Source organism: Papilio polytes, unplaced genomic scaffold, assembly GCF_000836215.1.
Source record: "Papilio polytes unplaced genomic scaffold, Ppol_1.0 DF823177.1, whole genome shotgun sequence".
Lineage (NCBI taxonomy): Eukaryota > Metazoa > Arthropoda > Insecta > Lepidoptera > Papilionidae > Papilio > Papilio polytes.
In genome coordinates this window covers 3,035,382-3,051,976 of record NW_013526027.1, presented here as the reverse complement: position 1 = coordinate 3,051,976, position 16,595 = coordinate 3,035,382, and the positions used below count along the sequence as shown (strand labels likewise).

Below are 16,595 nucleotides of genomic sequence, written 5' to 3'. Positions count from 1 at the left end.
GTCAACTCGTGCCGGGGCGTGGTCAACTCGTGCCGGGGCGTGGTCAACGCGCGCCGGGGCGTGGCCTCTCGGCGATCAGTTTGCCCTCTCTACTCTCCTCACTTCCTGTTTCTTATGTATATGTAGGTTAAGCACTCGTTACGTGGTGTCTCAGTCGTGAAGTGCTCGAGAAGTCAAAATTCAAGAAATAGTGCCTCTGTTTGTGAATGCAAGAAAACACCCAGCCCACGTGGGGTGTCGACTGCCGGGTTCCGGTGAACTGTCATAAGTGTTTGTGTGTGAGTTCGACGCGGAGTGCCTTTTCTTTGCTCGCGGACTGAACTTTTCGTATTTAAAATGTTTTGATAGTGTATTTTAGAGACAGTGCGCGTGACGTCACGTGTTGTACGCTACTGAGAGGTTAAGCTTAGGGTGCGTACACATTGAAGCGAACAAAGAATTAACCCAAGAAAAATGTACTAAGAAGTAGGCAAAAGTATAAGATAGTGTTATTATCGACAATAACATTTGTTTGACAAGTTTCGCTAGAACGCGTATTCGCTTTAATGTGGACGAGCCCTTATTCTGTTATAACGTGCAATCTTTTAGTTTAATAGACATGGTATGTGAATGTTGTCCGTTGGTTTGTGAAAGAGTATGTACAGGCCGTTAGGAAACTGGCTCGGAGTTATGGCAGCTTAAGTTTAAGTAATTGTTATATAAACTCTCAGTTAACTTAATTTTGGCCTTGAATTGTGAATTTAATTGAATACACCGTTTCTGAACATCCAATTTCACTTATGATCGAGCCAACAGAATTTGCAATGTAATTTTGTATCTATATATCTATATGTTTGTGCGTCACTGAGACTTGTATGTCTGTATGTTTGCTAGCGGTACAGTAAGTAGGAAATAGTTACATTGTTGATATTGTAATACGGGAGTAGGTAATAAAGTACATTTCTTAAGTAGTACCCGTAGATTGTCTCGCGCGGTATAACTGAATGTAACTTTTATATAAATAAAATAATTCCAATATTAAATAGAAATTTTTAAGTTGTAACAATTTGTGGTAGAGATATTTCATTATCTACAAACATTTGTTACATACTAGCTTTCGCCCGCGACTCCGTCCGCATGGAAAAAAAAATACAAAAGTTAATAGCCTATGTGTATTCAGACTATCCTCTACATCTATGTAAAATTTCATCGAGATCCGTTTAGCCGTTTAGGCTACAAACTCTAACAAACATCCATCCATCTAAACTTTCGCATTTATAATATTAGTAAGATTTGATTTTGATGTTTTGTGACCTGAATTATTTTAAAATGTTGGCAATCCAATCTGTTTGTGACTAAATTTACAATCAGGGAATCTGTTCATTATCATTAAAATGTAATGTTAATTTTTTTTCTTAGGATTCCCTATGTTTCTCCCGACCTATATTATCTGAACTCTGTACTCTTATATATACTGATATTATTTGGAGGAAAACTTTGTTTGATTGTAATGAATAGGCTCAAAAGCTACTGCCCAGATTTTAAAAATACTTTCAATGTAGAAAGGTAATTTATCCGTGAACATAGGCTATGTTTTTTTAGTATTTTTTTATAATTTCACGCAGACGGAGTAACGGGCAAAAGCAAGTTATCTACAAAAAAGTATATGTTTGTTTTATTATAATTAAAATCTAAATTTCGCTATTTAATATTGAAGTTATAGGTATTATATGTTAAAATTTACAATTCAGTTGCACCGCGCTCACGTAGGTTACTGTTTGAAACCTCAGTAGGTGATATTGTAATGTAGCGTGAGTCCACTCGCGTGGCTCCGGAGCACAAGTTGGAGCGAGATGGCGAAACGTTCTCAAGCAATAATACATTCTGTCTCACTCACACGAGCGGCCCATCGCTGACGTGCACCTGTATTTCACACGAGGACTGATATAGGACAGTTGATATCGCAGTACTGCTATTATGTGAACAGTCACTGGCAAAGGTAGAGAAAGTCATATTGACAATATCGTTAGAAGAATCGCCAAAATGTTTCTAAATGTATAGGAATAAATACGCGATAAGCACGACAAATCGAATTTTATTGTCGATTTAATACATTTTTAACTGTCAGCGACTGTTGGTTTCGGCGAGTGTGTTACTATACTGTTCTACCCTCGTGTGAAATGGGTTTATAGGTCATGTTCATACCGTATGTGCCGCTCCCAGCAGTGGGCTTAGCTGGGAATAATTAGAAAGTTGATTTTAAGTGAAAAATTATAATTATGTTCTTTTATTTTATTGTTAAATGATTTTTTTTTTATTTTAATGTAATTTTTAATTTTTATAATAAAATATTTTTTCTGGCAAAATCAAATAAAAAAAATGTTATCTTTTAATTCTTTTTAATTTTAAATGTGCTATACAGTTGCAATTTTTAAATTTCATATAAAAGTGCAATATTTGACGAATTATTTTAATATTAAATTGAATTATTATGAATTATTTTTACAAATCTGTCTAGTAGACAAATAGTACATATTATTTTAAGTGGGAATGAATTCCGATGCCCGGCTACGCCCATATCCATTGTTAGTGTTACTTGACTTTTGTTCCATTATACATAATGACGGTTCGATTCCCGACTTCCCAGTTCAATGTAGTTAGCGACTGCATAGACCAGTAGAGCATACGTACGTCAGATTACAAAAACTTTATAAACATCTATTGTTATAACATAAACATAAAATAACAGTAAAATGTAATCTACGTAAAATTTACTCTAGTGCAGTCGACGTAGAACGCATACGGGAAATGTAAGCTTTCAAAAGTATACAATAATTATTAAAAATTTTAAAAATTAAGTCGTAAGTAGTGACTTGTAAATATAATGAATAGGCTAAATGGAACGAAAGTGAAGATACAACGTCTATATGGCACAGTAATGCGATAGTATATAAAAAGAGATTCACAAACTGTACGTCCAAATTGTCCATTGATATGTTAATGTACCTAATACAAATTACAATAATGTACTCGTTAGAGCGTATTTTAGTGGATGGGCGTGCGCGAGCGCAGCGCACGCGGCTTGTAGACGTATTCGTAAGGAGTTGACACTTGACGACTATCAAAAAACTTATTTTTACTGTAATCATAAGTTATTTCATATTTTAACTGAATAAATCAAAATGGTTATTATGTACGCTGTTTTTATTTTTCTATATTTCACAATGTATGGAAAACAACAAATTAGCTAACCCCTACAGCAGCACACAGCAAAATTCAGCTTCCTGAACACGTCTATAACAACAATTCTAACGCTTTTAGAATCTTTGAAGCAGAAATCCCAGCAGGAATCGTTTGAATCAACCAATAACTTTACAATCTGACGACTGTTCTTATAACAGCGACTACTTCGCTTTAACATTATGCGACTTGTTGCTTGCTGTGTGCCATAGCTTCATATATCCAGATCCAGAGGGAATGGCATGAACATGAATCGCTCTTGGAATTTGCAGTAGCGTTGTTTATGATCTAAGTATAACAATCAATCAAAACGACCAAGTTCGTTTCAGTTCTGCCGACTGCGCCAGATAAGTTTGCCGTAGCGTAAGTATAAGCGGTTAATACTTTTTTTTTATATTTAACCCAGGAAAGTAATTTTTTTTATCTTCATAACAAACATTTTTAAATGTCACTTTGACATTTGGCACTTTCTTAGATGTCAATGTCAAATGTAAATACAACCAAAAATGCAAATACGAACAATACCAAGCGTTGAAAAGTTTTTGTGATATGCTATTGTATTAAATGTAAGTAGTCCCGTTTACTTCAGATTTGGATCCGAAAGTTCAGACGATACACTAGTGTTCACTATAATTCACATAATAAGTATAATATCAAAATGTCTGAAAAAGAAAAGGGAAAGTTAATCATCCAAACAAAACACATACCTAAGGATGCGCAAGTGATAATGTCTATCATGAAGGAGGTGGGGATCACAGATTACGAGCCTCGCGTAGTTAACCAGCTTCTTGAGTTTATCTTTCGTTACGTGACCTGTATTTTGGATGATGCGCGAGTATTTGCCAATCACTCGAAAAAGAAGACGATCGATTTGGACGACGTGAGATTGGCGGTACAATTACAACTGGATAAAACCTTCACGAGCCCCCCGCCCCGTGATGTATTACTGGAACTGGCGAGGACGAAAAATGTTAACCCTTTACCATTGATCAAGCCACATTGTGGACTTCGCTTACCCCCTGATCGGTAAGTAGTTAAACACAATTTACTATAGCTTTAAAATGTTTTAACTTGTTACGCAGTCTATTTAGTTTAAAACTTTAAGGCCTTAGATTTATATTATAAGGTTTATAGACAATTTTTTTTCATTTTGTACTATGTTTGATAAGTAATACAATGAAATAAACAAATAAATACATCCTTACCTCTATTCTATGTTAATTAATTACCATGAAGTTTTTTGTTATTTGGTGCAGTATTTACAGTTGATTTAGCTAGTCAAGTCTTCCCATCGTTTTAATCATATTAAAATGTGGTATTGCTTAATTAAATTACATTTTTAATTAAAATTTTCAGATACTGCCTGACAGCATGCAACTATAGATTAAAAGTTCCAACAAAGAAAACTATAACAAAACCACCTCCCACTCCTGTGGTCAAAACTATGACCACACCAAAACCTCTCTCGTCACAGCAAAATGTGGTTGTCAAGAGACCTACAGGGGCTATAGTCAATGTTTCATCTTCAAAAGCTAATGTTGTTCCCAAACCGCTATTGAAATTCACTTCAGGAAGCAAGGTTTGTATTTTTTTGTTAAAAAATTGAGAACAACTTTCTCCTGTCATTCCTATCTTCAGAGGTTTCTTAAATAGACTTCTACAAAGCCGTAACTAGTAAAGGATCTCAGAGTAACTAATTTATCAATAAAATTTCACTGACATTTCTATTCTTTTAGGTTGTTGCGAAACCCGCAGTACGTGTGACAGCAGGACCTTCATCACAAGGTCCTCACAAAATGGAGATTGATGAATCCGGCCCACAAAAACGCAAACGAGATGATGATGATTATGATATGTGAACAATTTAACTAAATTAAATGTGTTAGGATATAATTTTGTAAGAATTCATATATGTTTTTTTATTTCCTTCAATCATAGCAGTAAGAAATGAAATTAAAACGCTTATAAAAAAATATAATCTTTTATTATCATCATAAATAAGCTCTCAATTATCCTTACATGATATACAAAAAATGTTTCAAAAATTTATAAAAACTTCAGTTTATTTTTTTTCATATTTGTAGATACCTTCACCAGTCTTTACACCTAATTTCCCTTCAGACACTAGTTTGTTTACTAAAGGTATAGGTTTGAATAGTTGCTGATCAGGGTACTTCTTGTGCCAGCCATCCAGGATGAATTTAGTTGTATCCAGTCCTACATAGTCTAATAACTCTAATGGACCCATGGGGTACCCTGCTCCCAATTTCATTGCGATATCAATGTCTTTCGCTGATGCATCACCTAAAAATATAAAAGGACTTTAATTTTTTTAATTTTTAAAGTACTATGAAGATTGAACCTTGAGTGGCGCTAGCAAATGATATAGGTGGCAGCTATCATCAAAACATTCTTATTTGTAGTAGTTATAATATTGGAGTCTCTAGAGGCGCCCTCACTCCCTCCCGCGGCGACGCCCGTGCATTACATCAACAAATAAAATACTATGCATATGTAAAATCACCTCTTTCAAACAATCTGACAGCTTCAGCAATATAAGGCACCAGTAGCCTATTGACGACAAATCCAGGTGTATCCTTGCAGGTGATGCAAGTCTTTCCCAGGGCTTTGCCCCAGTCCATCATGCTTCTATATGTAGTTTCAGATGTCTCCGTACCACGAACAACTTCTAGTAAACGCATTACTGGTACTGGGTTGAAGAAATGTAATCCACCAAACCTAGTAGAACAATAAATTTTATTTATTATTAGTGATTGTAATATAAAATGTACCTCCCTACTCCTATGGTAACCCCCTACTCCTGTGACTTACTTGTCTTTCCGCTTGACCACTGCAGCAATTTCATTAACAGAGAGAGAGGAAGTGTTTGATGCAAAAATTGTATGGTCCGGAGCTACCTGAAATTTTATAATAATGTTAATAGAGATGAAAACCTTTGCAAAATTGGAAATTTTTATCAAATTGCCCTTACTTGATCTAATTTTTGGAATAGCTGGTGTTTAATGTCAATATTCTCCACAATAGCCTCGACCACCAGGTCAGCAGTCTGTGAGCCGCTTACAGGGTCTGTGGCCGTTTTGATCCTGCCCATAGACTCGGAAACGAACTTCTCTCCTTCCTGTGGATTGTCTTTGTACATCTTCTTAGCGACACGGCCAAGGTTGTTGCCGATCGATTTCTGGGCCTTTGCCAAGATATCTCCGTTGACATCAACTAGTGTAACATTCTGACCAGCCTGTGCAGCTACCTGACAACAAATAAAAGTTTTTTTTTATATATAGAATATTATTAAACAATTCTATAATATTTAAGGTCATGAGAACTCTTCCTTTAACTACATCTTTTGTGTAAGCGTGAATTTTAAATTATATTCAAAAAGTATGAAGATAAATAAAACGCATATTGTTCGTTTATTTTATTAATTTATATTATTATCTAATTGGAGTGTGTAAAATTTTTATAAGATAAATGCTTTTCGTACCTGAGCTATACCGGATCCCATTAGTCCACCTCCTATAACTGTTACATTTTTAATTGCGCTTTGGACGGCTGAAGAACACGAAAAGTGCCTAGTAATTACTCCTAATTGATTCATTTTTTTATTATTTTAACAATGTTAATAAGAATTAAGAAAATTGAAATGTGAAATAAAAGTTTTACAAAATTGCGATACGAATTCCAAAGTTCACTGGCCTTATATACTTGCTGCGTTCCGTTCCAATTTCAAATATATAATTTTTTGGTCTTATCTTTTACCTATCACTGCTTCCTTTTTTTAATTCTATCTTATTTTAGGTTTTAATGAAGAAAACCATAAGAAACTTCTTCATAATGCGCTTGTGCACAATCATGATAAATCAACAAAAGCAGTACACAGGTAATATTAGTATCATCGTTACTTGGAATGGAACTTTTATGTCAAAATTGAATGTTTATATGCATACTTTGTTTTTCAGTATTTAGATAAGTTAGATTTATCTTAGCTTATTATAATGTTTTAAATCTTTCTTGAGATACTTTTAATTTATTTGCAATAACTGTAATATCAGTGTCATCAAAATGTGTAAGCAAGCAAGATATCGTAAAATGTATTCTTCACTGACAGGTGAGTACATTCTTATCATTGAATTTTTTTTGATAACAATTATCATTCGTTTGTTTTCGTGTAACATCGGCTTAAGTTATACTACTTGCCGAGATAAGTTTTCTGGACATTGAACGTTTTGGAAAGTGGAAAGTATTTTTACCGGATTAAACTTAGACGAAGTGTTAAGAAGTTAAAAATGAACAAAATTGTTTCCCTAACTAGAAACTTTTCTAGTTCGTCGTCTTTAAATGCAATTAAGACGGTTACTGTAGTCGGGGGAGGGCTTATGGGATCGGGAATCGCTCAAGTAAGTTACATTTAAATATTCTAATGTTTAAAAAGTTTCGCTTACATTGTTTTTTAATGTAAAATAAAAGGAATACTGTGATAGTGTCTTATTACATAAATCTTAAAAAGTTATGTTAGATGTCCATTTCATGCATATTTTTATGAGTTCAAAGTACTATAAGTACAAAGTATCTATTTGCATGCTCATGAATATGAAATTAATTTAGTCATTAATTTTTTTTTAAATCAAAGGTTGCAGCTCAAGCGGGACAAAATGTAACAATAGTAGATATAAAACCAGAATTACTGGATAAAGCAAAAAAATCAATACAAAACAATTTAACGAGAGTCGGTAAGAAAATGTACAAAGATGACACAGCCAAGATTGAAAACTTTGTCAAAGATTCCTTCGATAGGATTCAAGTTTCCACTAAAATAGAGGATGGTGTTAATGCCGATTTGATTATAGAAGCTATTGTTGAAAAACTTCATGTCAAACAAGAGTTATTTAATAAACTTGATCAGGTAATTCTTCTGTATTCTGCTCAGTAATTCTTCTGTATTCTACAAAGTGATTCAATCAGATGAATGTTGATGAAAGTTCTAAGAATACAGATTCTACTCAGTAATTCTTGTGTTTTGTGTATTCTACTCAGTAATTCTTCTGTATCCTATGTAATTCTTCTATACTGAATAACTTAGAAGAAATTATGTTATTACATATAATTACAGAAGATTTATCTGTATTTAGCTAGTCAGTATACACTTGTGAATAATATTGACTCTGTTAAATTTTCAGTTGGCACCAGAACATACAATACTAGCTACCAACACATCCTCCATCTCTATAAATGAGATTGGTGCAGGGATCAAAAGAAAGGATAGGTAAAATTAAAACTCACAAATATTCCTGTGATTTTTATTTTTCCAATAATGGTTTGAATAACTCATGTTTCATTAGTTCTGTGGATAAAAGGTATTGTAAATTAACCTTGCAGATATGGTGGTTTGCATTTCTTCAACCCAGTCCCTGTGATGCGTCTTCTGGAAGTGATCAAAGGTGACCACATCTCGGAGGCCACTTATCAAACAATGATGGAGTGGGGCAAGTCGGTTGGCAAGACTTGTATCACATGTAAAGACACACCCGGGTTTGTTGTGAACAGATTACTGGGACCTTATAGTGCGGAAGCTATAAGATTGTATGAAAGAGGTTAGTTTTTAAGAGAATAATTTAATGGGTTCAATGTTTTAAGTAAAAAATTGCACAGTTGACTGATTAAAGAAACTTTGATACTGCTTTTTGCATATTTGTATTAATATGCTTTTTGGATTTTGTACATAATTTGGTGCAAAAATTTAAGCAGTGCTGTATATGTAAGTAATGCTTTTAATCTCAGTATTACACAAGCTGTTGCTCGTGACTTCGTCCGCGTGAAATTAATAAAATAATAAAAACATACCCTGAATCAGCGTTTTAATGGTGAACGAATTTTTGAAATCGGCCCCGTAGTTTTTGAGTTATTTCAATACATACAAAAATCCAAAAATACAAATCTTTCCTCTTTATAATATTAGTTTAGAGTGACAGTTTTTTTTGTGATGTGGTTCTTTCACCATTATTGATAGCAGTTCTCGATTTTTAGCAGATGTATTTTTTTTTTATTTGTGTTTTCGTTTAATGAAATTTTTTTATTACTTTTTATTTTGCATTGTTGTTTTTAGGTGATGCATCAAAAGAGGATATTGATATAGGAATGAAGTTAGGTGCAGGATATCCTATGGGTCCATTTGAGTTGGCGGATTACACTGGCCTCGATACTAACAAGTTTGCGCTCCAAGTGATGTATGAAAAAACCAATAACCCAGTGTTCCAACCGGTACCACTTCTAGACAAGATGGTGGCAGAAGGGAAACTGGGTATTAAGAGTGGGGAAGGATTCTATAAATATAAGAAATAGTTTTATAGCAAAGATTATTGTTGATTTTCTTGTGGAGATATTTTTTTTTATATTATAAATATATATTTTATAAACACTAATGGTGCTTGGGGAAGACTGAATTAACAATTAATAAGATTGATATTAAAACCAGTTTTTTTATTTTTTGTACTGTGTTGCTATTTGTAATAAAAAAAATAATGGAGTACAGTGTTTTTATTTTATTTTTCATGGGCGTCGCCAGCCGATGACATAAGCTAGGAAATCACTCTTTGTCTTTATGTGAAAATTTCGTATATTCATAAAATTAACACATCGTGTGTATTTCTTTTACTTACTATAAACTTATCAGATAAAATTAATCCTACAAATATTTTTATATACGATTATGACGTATACAAACATATCAAGTTTCCAGTTTAATTCGTATCAACGGAACCATAATTTCTTTGATAAATAACTTGTTTATAGTACTTACTTGATTATAGTAATCTTTAGTGAATTTTTGTGATATTATAATGATTATTCTCCATTTCTAAAAGACCCAAATTCTTGTAAAGAGGTAAACACATAAATTTTACGCCAAGTATGTAATTTAAATGTTTATTTGAAACTTTTTCTGACATAAATAAGATCTAGGCAAGATCTAGGAGGTCTAGTTTTATATATATTTTACATATTTTGATTCCCTAGAGGATGTACATAAATGCCCTCTCGCTGGCGACGGGTATACATCAAAGTTTCAGAGGAAAAATTATAAAGGACATCTTTTTTTTTCTTAATCTATTAAATTTTATTAAATTTAATAGATTAAGAAAAAATCTAATCTTTCTATGAAAATTTAAAAAGTTTTTTGGCAAGCAAGTTACAGCTATAGACGGTAATTGCTTCTATATCTTGAACGGAAATACTTCTTATGTTATTAATATGAAATCAATTGATGTCGTACAAAACAAACTTTATTAATAATAATAATTTATTTATTGTCTCTTTTGTATATATATCATTGAAGTCTTAGCTCTTGTATTAGGTTGCCCTGTGTCACAGGAGCCACTTCCTTTCCCAATACTTCATTACAATTCTTTTAATGTGTACACAAAAGAAACAAAGAAATATGTTACAATTATTTAGTTCTTTTGAAACTATTAAAAAGGTACAAGAAAATTTAAGGTTTAATGACATTTTCAAACAAAACAATAAGATAGTATTTTTTTCCTCTGCTTTTCTTATTATATCCTTATTCTTGCAACAAAATAATTTTAGGTGACGCGACCGCTTCGGACATAGATATTGCGATGAAGTTAGGTGCAGGGTTCCCAATGGGACCTCTAGAACTGGCGGATTTCACTGGTCTGGACACCAAGAAGTTCATCCTGAAGGTCATGCATCAAAAGACCGGTCTATCTGTATTCCAACCTATTGGTCTTTTGAATAGATTAGTGGAGGAAGGAAAAGTGGGGAGAAAGAGTGGAGAGGGATTTTATAAATATCAGTAAATAATCTAGTTTACATTTTAGTCTACTTAGAAAAAGTTCCTTTTAGAAGAAATTAGATATTTGGACCAGTTGTTTTTATGCACAAATAATGAAGTTATGATTGTGTTTTTATGTGAGTAAATAAATGGTATATAGTATATGCGTGTTTTATTTCATCATTTAGCAGTAACTAAGGCTGGTCGTAAATGTACTGAATATAATTAATTACCTCACCACTTAACATGGTCGCAAAGAGTATCTTTGGTTTATTATGAAATCTATATAAAGAGGCATGATTTTTGTATGTATTGAAATATCTCAAAAACTACTGGACCGATATCAAAAATTCCTTCACCATTAGAAAGGTAATTTACCTGTGAGTAACATAGGGTATACCTTTTATTATTTTTTTAAATTTCAATGGGACGAAGTCTCAAACAACAGCTAGTGTACAATAATGTTGTTGTGAAAAGTACTAAAATGTATTACAAGACAGGAATTTTTTTTCATGGTTAAGGAAAAATAAATTAAGATATACATATTTTATCTACACATCGATCAAATGTATAAAAAGATTCGATAAGTAAACGTCGACAATGATTTACATTCGATTAGATAATTCGAGTTTTCGAAGTAATTTCGCTAACACGCAGTTTTGGATAGAATTGTCGAGTGGCAGTTTAGTGTTCAATACTTATTACTGTGTGCTAGTGCGGGACATTTTGGATACTCAACGTAATAAGTAAAAAGTAATATAAAGTGATTATTTACCGTAGTGTGAAGGTTACGTAATTGTAGTTTTAACGTATATAGTAAAATAAATAAGATATTAGGGGTAGCAAGACAAAGCATATCAGTCAAGGTGACGATTGCCTTTGGGGTGAACGACCTCGCTTAATTACATTTTTATGGCGGAAACAAGTGTTTTAAAAACAAACATTTTCATCTACCTTCATAAATAAACCTCTATGAAATAGGATCTTTGTAGTAACCGGTTTTAATTAGTTAGTATTTGGGTACGTTATTAATACAAAATTATTTATAAAGTTTGGTGTTCACAGATCGTTTGCTAAATGAGTGATGTGTGTCAACACCAGAAAAAGAGGCAGCCGATTCGGCGGATGAGATCTATTTATCAGGTAATATAATTTACTAGCCGTACTCATAGTTAATTAATGATCACTAAGGGAGACTGTACTAAGCATTAGAAATACAATGGTTATTTTATGTTGTTTCCAATCAGTTAAATTCAAGGTTAGATTGTTTTTTGTTTTAATTTGTGTATTAACAATTCGACTGTTCAGTTAAAACTGGACGTAATTAGAAGTTCAACTGATAGTTAAAATTTGATTACACTCGCACAGTTTTGACTGAATATCTTGGCTGTTCAGTTAAAACTGTCAAAACTGACTGAAGTGCTTAAGTAGACACCAGTTTACTTTTGAAATAAGTGCATAATGTTATTTGTTGTGAAAATGTCTGCAAGGTGCACTACGGTCTGCGGCCCCGCGACGACGAGATGACAGCACGGCCGCTGGTGCTGCCCACGGAGTCCCCGGAGGTGCACAGGTATGCGCTGCAGGTCGCCGGACACCAGACCACCAAGGATACCAAGTATCTAGGTAAGTGTTGCTTATTTCAGAGATTCCAATCTATCGTCCTCCTACCTCCCATAGGGTCGGCGAAACAGGTTTTTGTCCTCCACATAACTCTATCGTCCGTCATCTCAGTCATCACTCCCTTCTTGATCATGTCACCTTTCACGCTCCATCCATCGCTTTCTAGTTCTACCTCTACCCATGTACCTCCACATTCAGAACTAACGTTCTCCTTATTACACGCAATTCATCCTTCCTAGCACAATCTAACATCCAAGAATAAGATAATTCAAAATTCGTATGTGATTTTTCTCCTTTTACTGGTTTCGGTGAATCCCTCGTCTTTTGCTTGTATAGACTATAAACCTTTATTTTTTGCCATTGTACAGATTCGAAACCCAGGAAGTTTGGGGTCAATTTTGGGCACATTTGTCTAGATTAGTTAAGTTATGAAAGCGAAACAAATGAATAAACTTTTATTAGATGTCAATTAAAAAGATAATCGGTGACTCATAATTTCAGGGGAACTAGCACTATACGTATTAAATATCTTTAGGTCTTCTACAATGCAGCAACGGCAGGATACTAAAGCCGATATTAAAAGAATCTCAGAAACGAGAAGTGGAATTCTACGAGCGTCTGGCGACCACTAATGACCCCGATTTAGCTGAGCTACGTAAGTTCACGCCGCAGTACTACGGGGTGCGCCAGTTCACATACAATGGACACGAGCTGGAGTATATCATGTTAGAGGATCTGACTGAGAGGATGTTGGAGCCTTGCATCATGGATATAAAGATCGGTGAGATTTTTATAATTAGCTGTCGCCCGTGACTTTTTCCACGCGGAATTAAAAAAAAACTTGCTAGCCTATTTGTTCTTTCAGTCTTTGTATACATGTTTGCCGAATTTCATCAAGATCTGGTCAGCTGTTATGGAGATACCTTCTAGAAAACATTCATCTACACTTTTGCATTTATAATACTTACATGAAGCAACAACAGTGTGTCGACATTCTCTATAAATAAATGTTTTTTTTTTGATGTTTTGATTGTGAAGAATCACGATAAAGTACTCAAAGTACTGTGTTTTCTTTTGTCGTTAAAAAAATGTTGATTGTTTTTTAGCATTATATTGCGATCCGATTCCTTATTTTTTTTTCTTAGTTCTAAGGTTGCGTTATTTCCGTATTTATTCAGCGAAGTGTCACAGTAAAACTCAATATGAAATTAATTCTGTCACCCATCAACCTCCGTGTATCAGGTAAGCGGACATGGGATCCGTTTGCGAGCGCGGAGAAGATCGCGAGCGAGGAGAGCAAGTACCGGCGCTGCAAGCAGGAGTACTGCTTCTGTATCCCGGGATACCAGGTGTACCGCCTGGACCGCGGGGACCTGCACAAGTATGGCAAGGACCACGGCAAGAAGCTGCACGGACATATGGTCCTCGCCGGTAAGACCACACTAGACACGTCGACTTTTTGGCTTTAGAATGGATTTAGAATTTACGAACGTTAGTTGTAATTTGGATGTAACAAAACCCGGTGTACCGTTAGAGGTAGATCTAGAAAGAGATGGATGGATTGCGTAAAAAGGTGACATGATCAAGAATGATGACTGAGAATAGAATTATTTGGAGGACGAAAATCTGACGCGCCGATCCTACGGGTGTAAGACAAAGAAGATGATGGGTTGTACTTACAAGCATGAGAATATTTCGATCGCTGTTAAAATACATCAAGCAAATCAAATAAAAATGCATTAAACAAAAATGATTCGTCTTTGATTTTTGACTACTAGTATAAGGATTTTTAGATTATTGTTATTATGTTAGCTATCCGCAACTACCTGAACGCGGGCGGCGTGGGGGGAGGTGTGGGTGGTGTGGGGGTTGTGTCAGAGGGTGGCGGTGGCGGGGCCGCATGCCGCGCGCTGCTGCTGCAGCAGCTGGCGGCGCTATGGGCGCTGCAGCGCTGGGCGGCGCGCGCGCGCACGCTGCGCCTCGCCGCCGCCTCGCTGCTGCTGGTGTACGACGCCTCGCGGCTGAGGACTTGCTGCACGCAGTATGTACACACACACACTGCATATGCACACTTTATATTATTTCCTGTGATGAGTCTTGTTGACGACGTAAACTATTAAATATTACCTACTGTTCGTGCCTCTGTTTGCGTGTAATTAAAAAAAAAAAAACAAAACTGAGTAGACTATGTGTTCTTCCAGACTATCTTCTGCATCCATGCCAAATTTCAACGTAATCCGTTCAGCCGTTTAGGCTACAAACTCTAACAAACATCCGTCCATCTAAACTATCGCATTAATAATATAAGTATTATTAGCTTTTGTCTGTAGCTCTGTTTGCGCGGCATTAGAAAATTTAACAAGTAGCCTATGTCTCCTTCCAGACTATGTTCTACATTTGATCCTGATCCCCCAAGCAATTTTAGTGAAATGCAGTAACGAACATCTATCCATCCATCAAAACTAAAAGATAAATTAATGGTTGTTTGTTATTGGGTATCTCAAGTATGGCTCCACGGATCTTGTTGAATTTTTACATTTTCAAATTGCATGCGGATGCGACGTTAATATACTACTTACCGTTTCAGGAATCGTTCCTCCTACAAGCCGATAACGCGTCGCAAGTCCATCCATTCCACCGACAGCCCCACCGCGGGCTCCAACTTCAGCGGCCAGTTGGGGGCGCGCGGCCCGCTCTACCGCAAACTCAACTCTGTACCCCTCAGCCCCATGGCGCTCGCTAGAAACTACTTCACACCCCCACCCCCCATCACCTCCCCCTGGTCCGAAGCCTTAGAACGACTCAATCATAATCATTCCTTCGAACATAATTATGAAAATAAACTGTCAAAAATTAAAATGAATTATCGTGCTACTTTAGATCAATTGTGTAGTGAGATGCCCTTCCCCAACCCTTGGGGTACAGTCAAATTAATAGATTTCGCTCACGCGTACTTCGATGATGAGAATAAAATAGATTACAATTTCAAAGAAGGTATCGACAGTTTGGTTCAGATCTTCGAAATGTTGCTCCAGGAGACAGATGATCAGGTTTTCTGACGGATTTGTGTTTTAATATGAGTAAAATACAAAACCCCGTAAATAAATTAGCGTTTATACCTGTAAAGGGGTTAACACTGACATCTAATAATGGATAGTTCGTTGAAAATGAGATTTCGCTTCATTCCGATAATTTAAGTGTTATTAATTCGAATTCTCACCACGACCATCAGAGACCGCATTCGCTAAAATGGCGATAATTCAATAGGAACAAAATACCACGTCTAACCTATCAATTTAATGGACGTCAGTGGTTTTATGTTAAGACAGAATTACATGGTACTTGAAAATGTTACTAGTTTTTAAAAATTGAGTTAATTTGACATAATATAATTATGCCAATTTATTATAATTTATGTATATTTGTTAATTTATAATCTGCCTAATTTCTTTGTTAACACAAACAGTATATTAACATATATAAGATGAAATTGTAGTTTTTTTTAAATAAAAGACATTTTCGCTTTCGCATTATAAGTATATTATTTCTGAAATCAGCCAAAAAAAATTATTACATCCCAAATAAAACAAACATATAAACATAAACGGGCGGTGAGTAAAGAACCTCACGGCGGTAAAAAACTCGAAAAGGTACCAGCAGACATATCATTCACAAAATGGCATCACTAAGGGAAACACTTAGTGTACATCGAAACACTGTAGCTACACTAAAGCACAACTTAGGTATTCATTAAACAAGGGTGTAGTTAAAAGGAAATTAAGACATGTAATTCACAAATGGCATCACTAAGGGAAACACTTAGTGTAGATTGAAACACGCTGTAGCAACACTAAAACACAACAAGTGTTCATTAGACAAGAGTGTGGTTAAAAGTTAAATTATTAGTTTTGAAGAATAAACCATTAAACTAAGTAAAGAATCAAAT

At 34.9% G+C, this 16,595-nt stretch overlaps 5 protein-coding genes across 8 annotated transcripts in view; 4 read left to right on the top strand and 1 right to left on the bottom strand.

Moving 5' to 3' along the window:
• LOC106105079 (stress-activated protein kinase JNK) overlaps positions 1-373 on the top strand; it is a 7,152-nt gene extending 6,779 nt beyond the window's left edge. Inside the window, exon 10 of the mRNA XM_013285305.1 lies at positions 359-373. Within this exon, the coding sequence (XP_013140759.1) occupies positions 359-373 (15 nt within the window). The remainder of the gene's footprint in view (positions 1-358) is intronic.
• Positions 374-3,698: 3,325 nt separating this feature from the next.
• Positions 3,699-5,127, top strand: LOC106105112 (transcription initiation factor TFIID subunit 9). The gene is made up of 3 exons (XM_013285344.1): positions 3,699-4,245; positions 4,576-4,798; positions 4,956-5,127. Exons 1-3 carry the CDS (start codon positions 3,878-3,880, stop codon positions 5,076-5,078), a joined length of 714 nt encoding a protein of 237 aa, XP_013140798.1. The 5' UTR covers positions 3,699-3,877; the 3' UTR covers positions 5,079-5,127.
• Positions 5,128-5,184: 57 nt separating this feature from the next.
• Positions 5,185-6,929, bottom strand: LOC106105168 (hydroxyacyl-coenzyme A dehydrogenase, mitochondrial-like). The gene is made up of 5 exons (XM_013285411.1): positions 6,722-6,929; positions 6,212-6,487; positions 6,052-6,137; positions 5,744-5,958; positions 5,185-5,523 (listed from the first exon to the last, which is right to left on the bottom strand). The coding sequence occupies exons 1-5, from the start codon at positions 6,833-6,835 to the stop codon at positions 5,282-5,284; spliced, it is 933 nt and encodes a 310-aa protein (XP_013140865.1). The 5' UTR covers positions 6,836-6,929; the 3' UTR covers positions 5,185-5,281.
• Positions 6,930-7,156: 227 nt separating this feature from the next.
• Positions 7,157-16,179, top strand: LOC106105167 (inositol polyphosphate multikinase). Of its 3 annotated transcripts, none has more exons than XM_013285407.1 (7): positions 7,157-7,345; positions 12,092-12,169; positions 12,517-12,652; positions 13,185-13,430; positions 13,892-14,080; positions 14,462-14,690; positions 15,237-16,179. In XM_013285407.1, exons 2-7 carry the CDS (start codon positions 12,104-12,106, stop codon positions 15,706-15,708), a joined length of 1,338 nt encoding a protein of 445 aa, XP_013140861.1. In that variant the 5' UTR covers positions 7,157-7,345; positions 12,092-12,103; the 3' UTR covers positions 15,709-16,179. The 3 variants fall into 3 exon arrangements, with proteins under 3 accessions (XP_013140861.1, XP_013140864.1, XP_013140862.1); XM_013285410.1 differs by lacking the exon at positions 7,157-7,345 and adding an exon at positions 11,609-11,813; XM_013285408.1 differs by lacking the exon at positions 7,157-7,345 and adding an exon at positions 11,610-11,779.
• Positions 7,397-11,188, top strand: LOC106105169 (probable 3-hydroxyacyl-CoA dehydrogenase B0272.3). 2 transcript variants are annotated; one of them, XM_013285413.1, is made up of 5 exons: positions 7,397-7,634; positions 7,868-8,140; positions 8,415-8,500; positions 8,614-8,828; positions 10,819-11,188. In XM_013285413.1, the coding sequence occupies exons 1-5, from the start codon at positions 7,524-7,526 to the stop codon at positions 11,049-11,051; spliced, it is 918 nt and encodes a 305-aa protein (XP_013140867.1). In that variant the 5' UTR covers positions 7,397-7,523; the 3' UTR covers positions 11,052-11,188. The 2 variants fall into 2 exon arrangements, with proteins under 2 accessions (XP_013140867.1, XP_013140866.1); XM_013285412.1 differs by lacking the exon at positions 10,819-11,188 and adding an exon at positions 9,341-9,684 and having other exon boundaries at positions 7,405-7,634.
• Positions 16,180-16,595: the final 416 nt, after the last annotated feature.

Excerpts from the sequence above, each read along its gene's own strand:
- LOC106105169 (XM_013285412.1), top strand. The coding sequence starts at position 7,524 with ATGAACAAAATTGTTTCCCTAACTAGAAACTTTTCTAGTTCGTCGTCT. Across the intron at positions 7,635-7,867 it reads TGGGATCGGGAATCGCTCAA|GTTGCAGCTCAAGCGGGACA; the intron begins GTAAGTTACATT and ends TTTAAATCAAAG. Across the intron at positions 8,501-8,613 it reads GGGATCAAAAGAAAGGATAG|ATATGGTGGTTTGCATTTCT; the intron begins GTAAAATTAAAA and ends TTAACCTTGCAG.
- LOC106105167 (XM_013285407.1), top strand. The coding sequence starts at position 12,104 with ATGAGTGATGTGTGTCAACACCAGAAAAAGAGGCAGCCGATTCGGCGG. Across the intron at positions 12,653-13,184 it reads CAAGGATACCAAGTATCTAG|GTCTTCTACAATGCAGCAAC; the intron begins GTAAGTGTTGCT and ends AAATATCTTTAG. Across the intron at positions 13,431-13,891 it reads CATCATGGATATAAAGATCG|GTAAGCGGACATGGGATCCG; the intron begins GTGAGATTTTTA and ends TCCGTGTATCAG.
- LOC106105168 (XM_013285411.1), bottom strand. The coding sequence starts at position 6,835 with ATGAATCAATTAGGAGTAATTACTAGGCACTTTTCGTGTTCTTCAGCC. Across the intron at positions 6,488-6,721 it reads TGGGATCCGGTATAGCTCAG|GTAGCTGCACAGGCTGGTCA; the intron begins GTACGAAAAGCA and ends ATTTGTTGTCAG. Across the intron at positions 6,138-6,211 it reads TATTCCAAAAATTAGATCAA|GTAGCTCCGGACCATACAAT; the intron begins GTAAGGGCAATT and ends ATAAAATTTCAG.
- LOC106105112 (XM_013285344.1), top strand. The coding sequence starts at position 3,878 with ATGTCTGAAAAAGAAAAGGGAAAGTTAATCATCCAAACAAAACACATA. Across the intron at positions 4,246-4,575 it reads CTTCGCTTACCCCCTGATCG|ATACTGCCTGACAGCATGCA; the intron begins GTAAGTAGTTAA and ends TAAAATTTTCAG. Across the intron at positions 4,799-4,955 it reads AATTCACTTCAGGAAGCAAG|GTTGTTGCGAAACCCGCAGT; the intron begins GTTTGTATTTTT and ends CTATTCTTTTAG.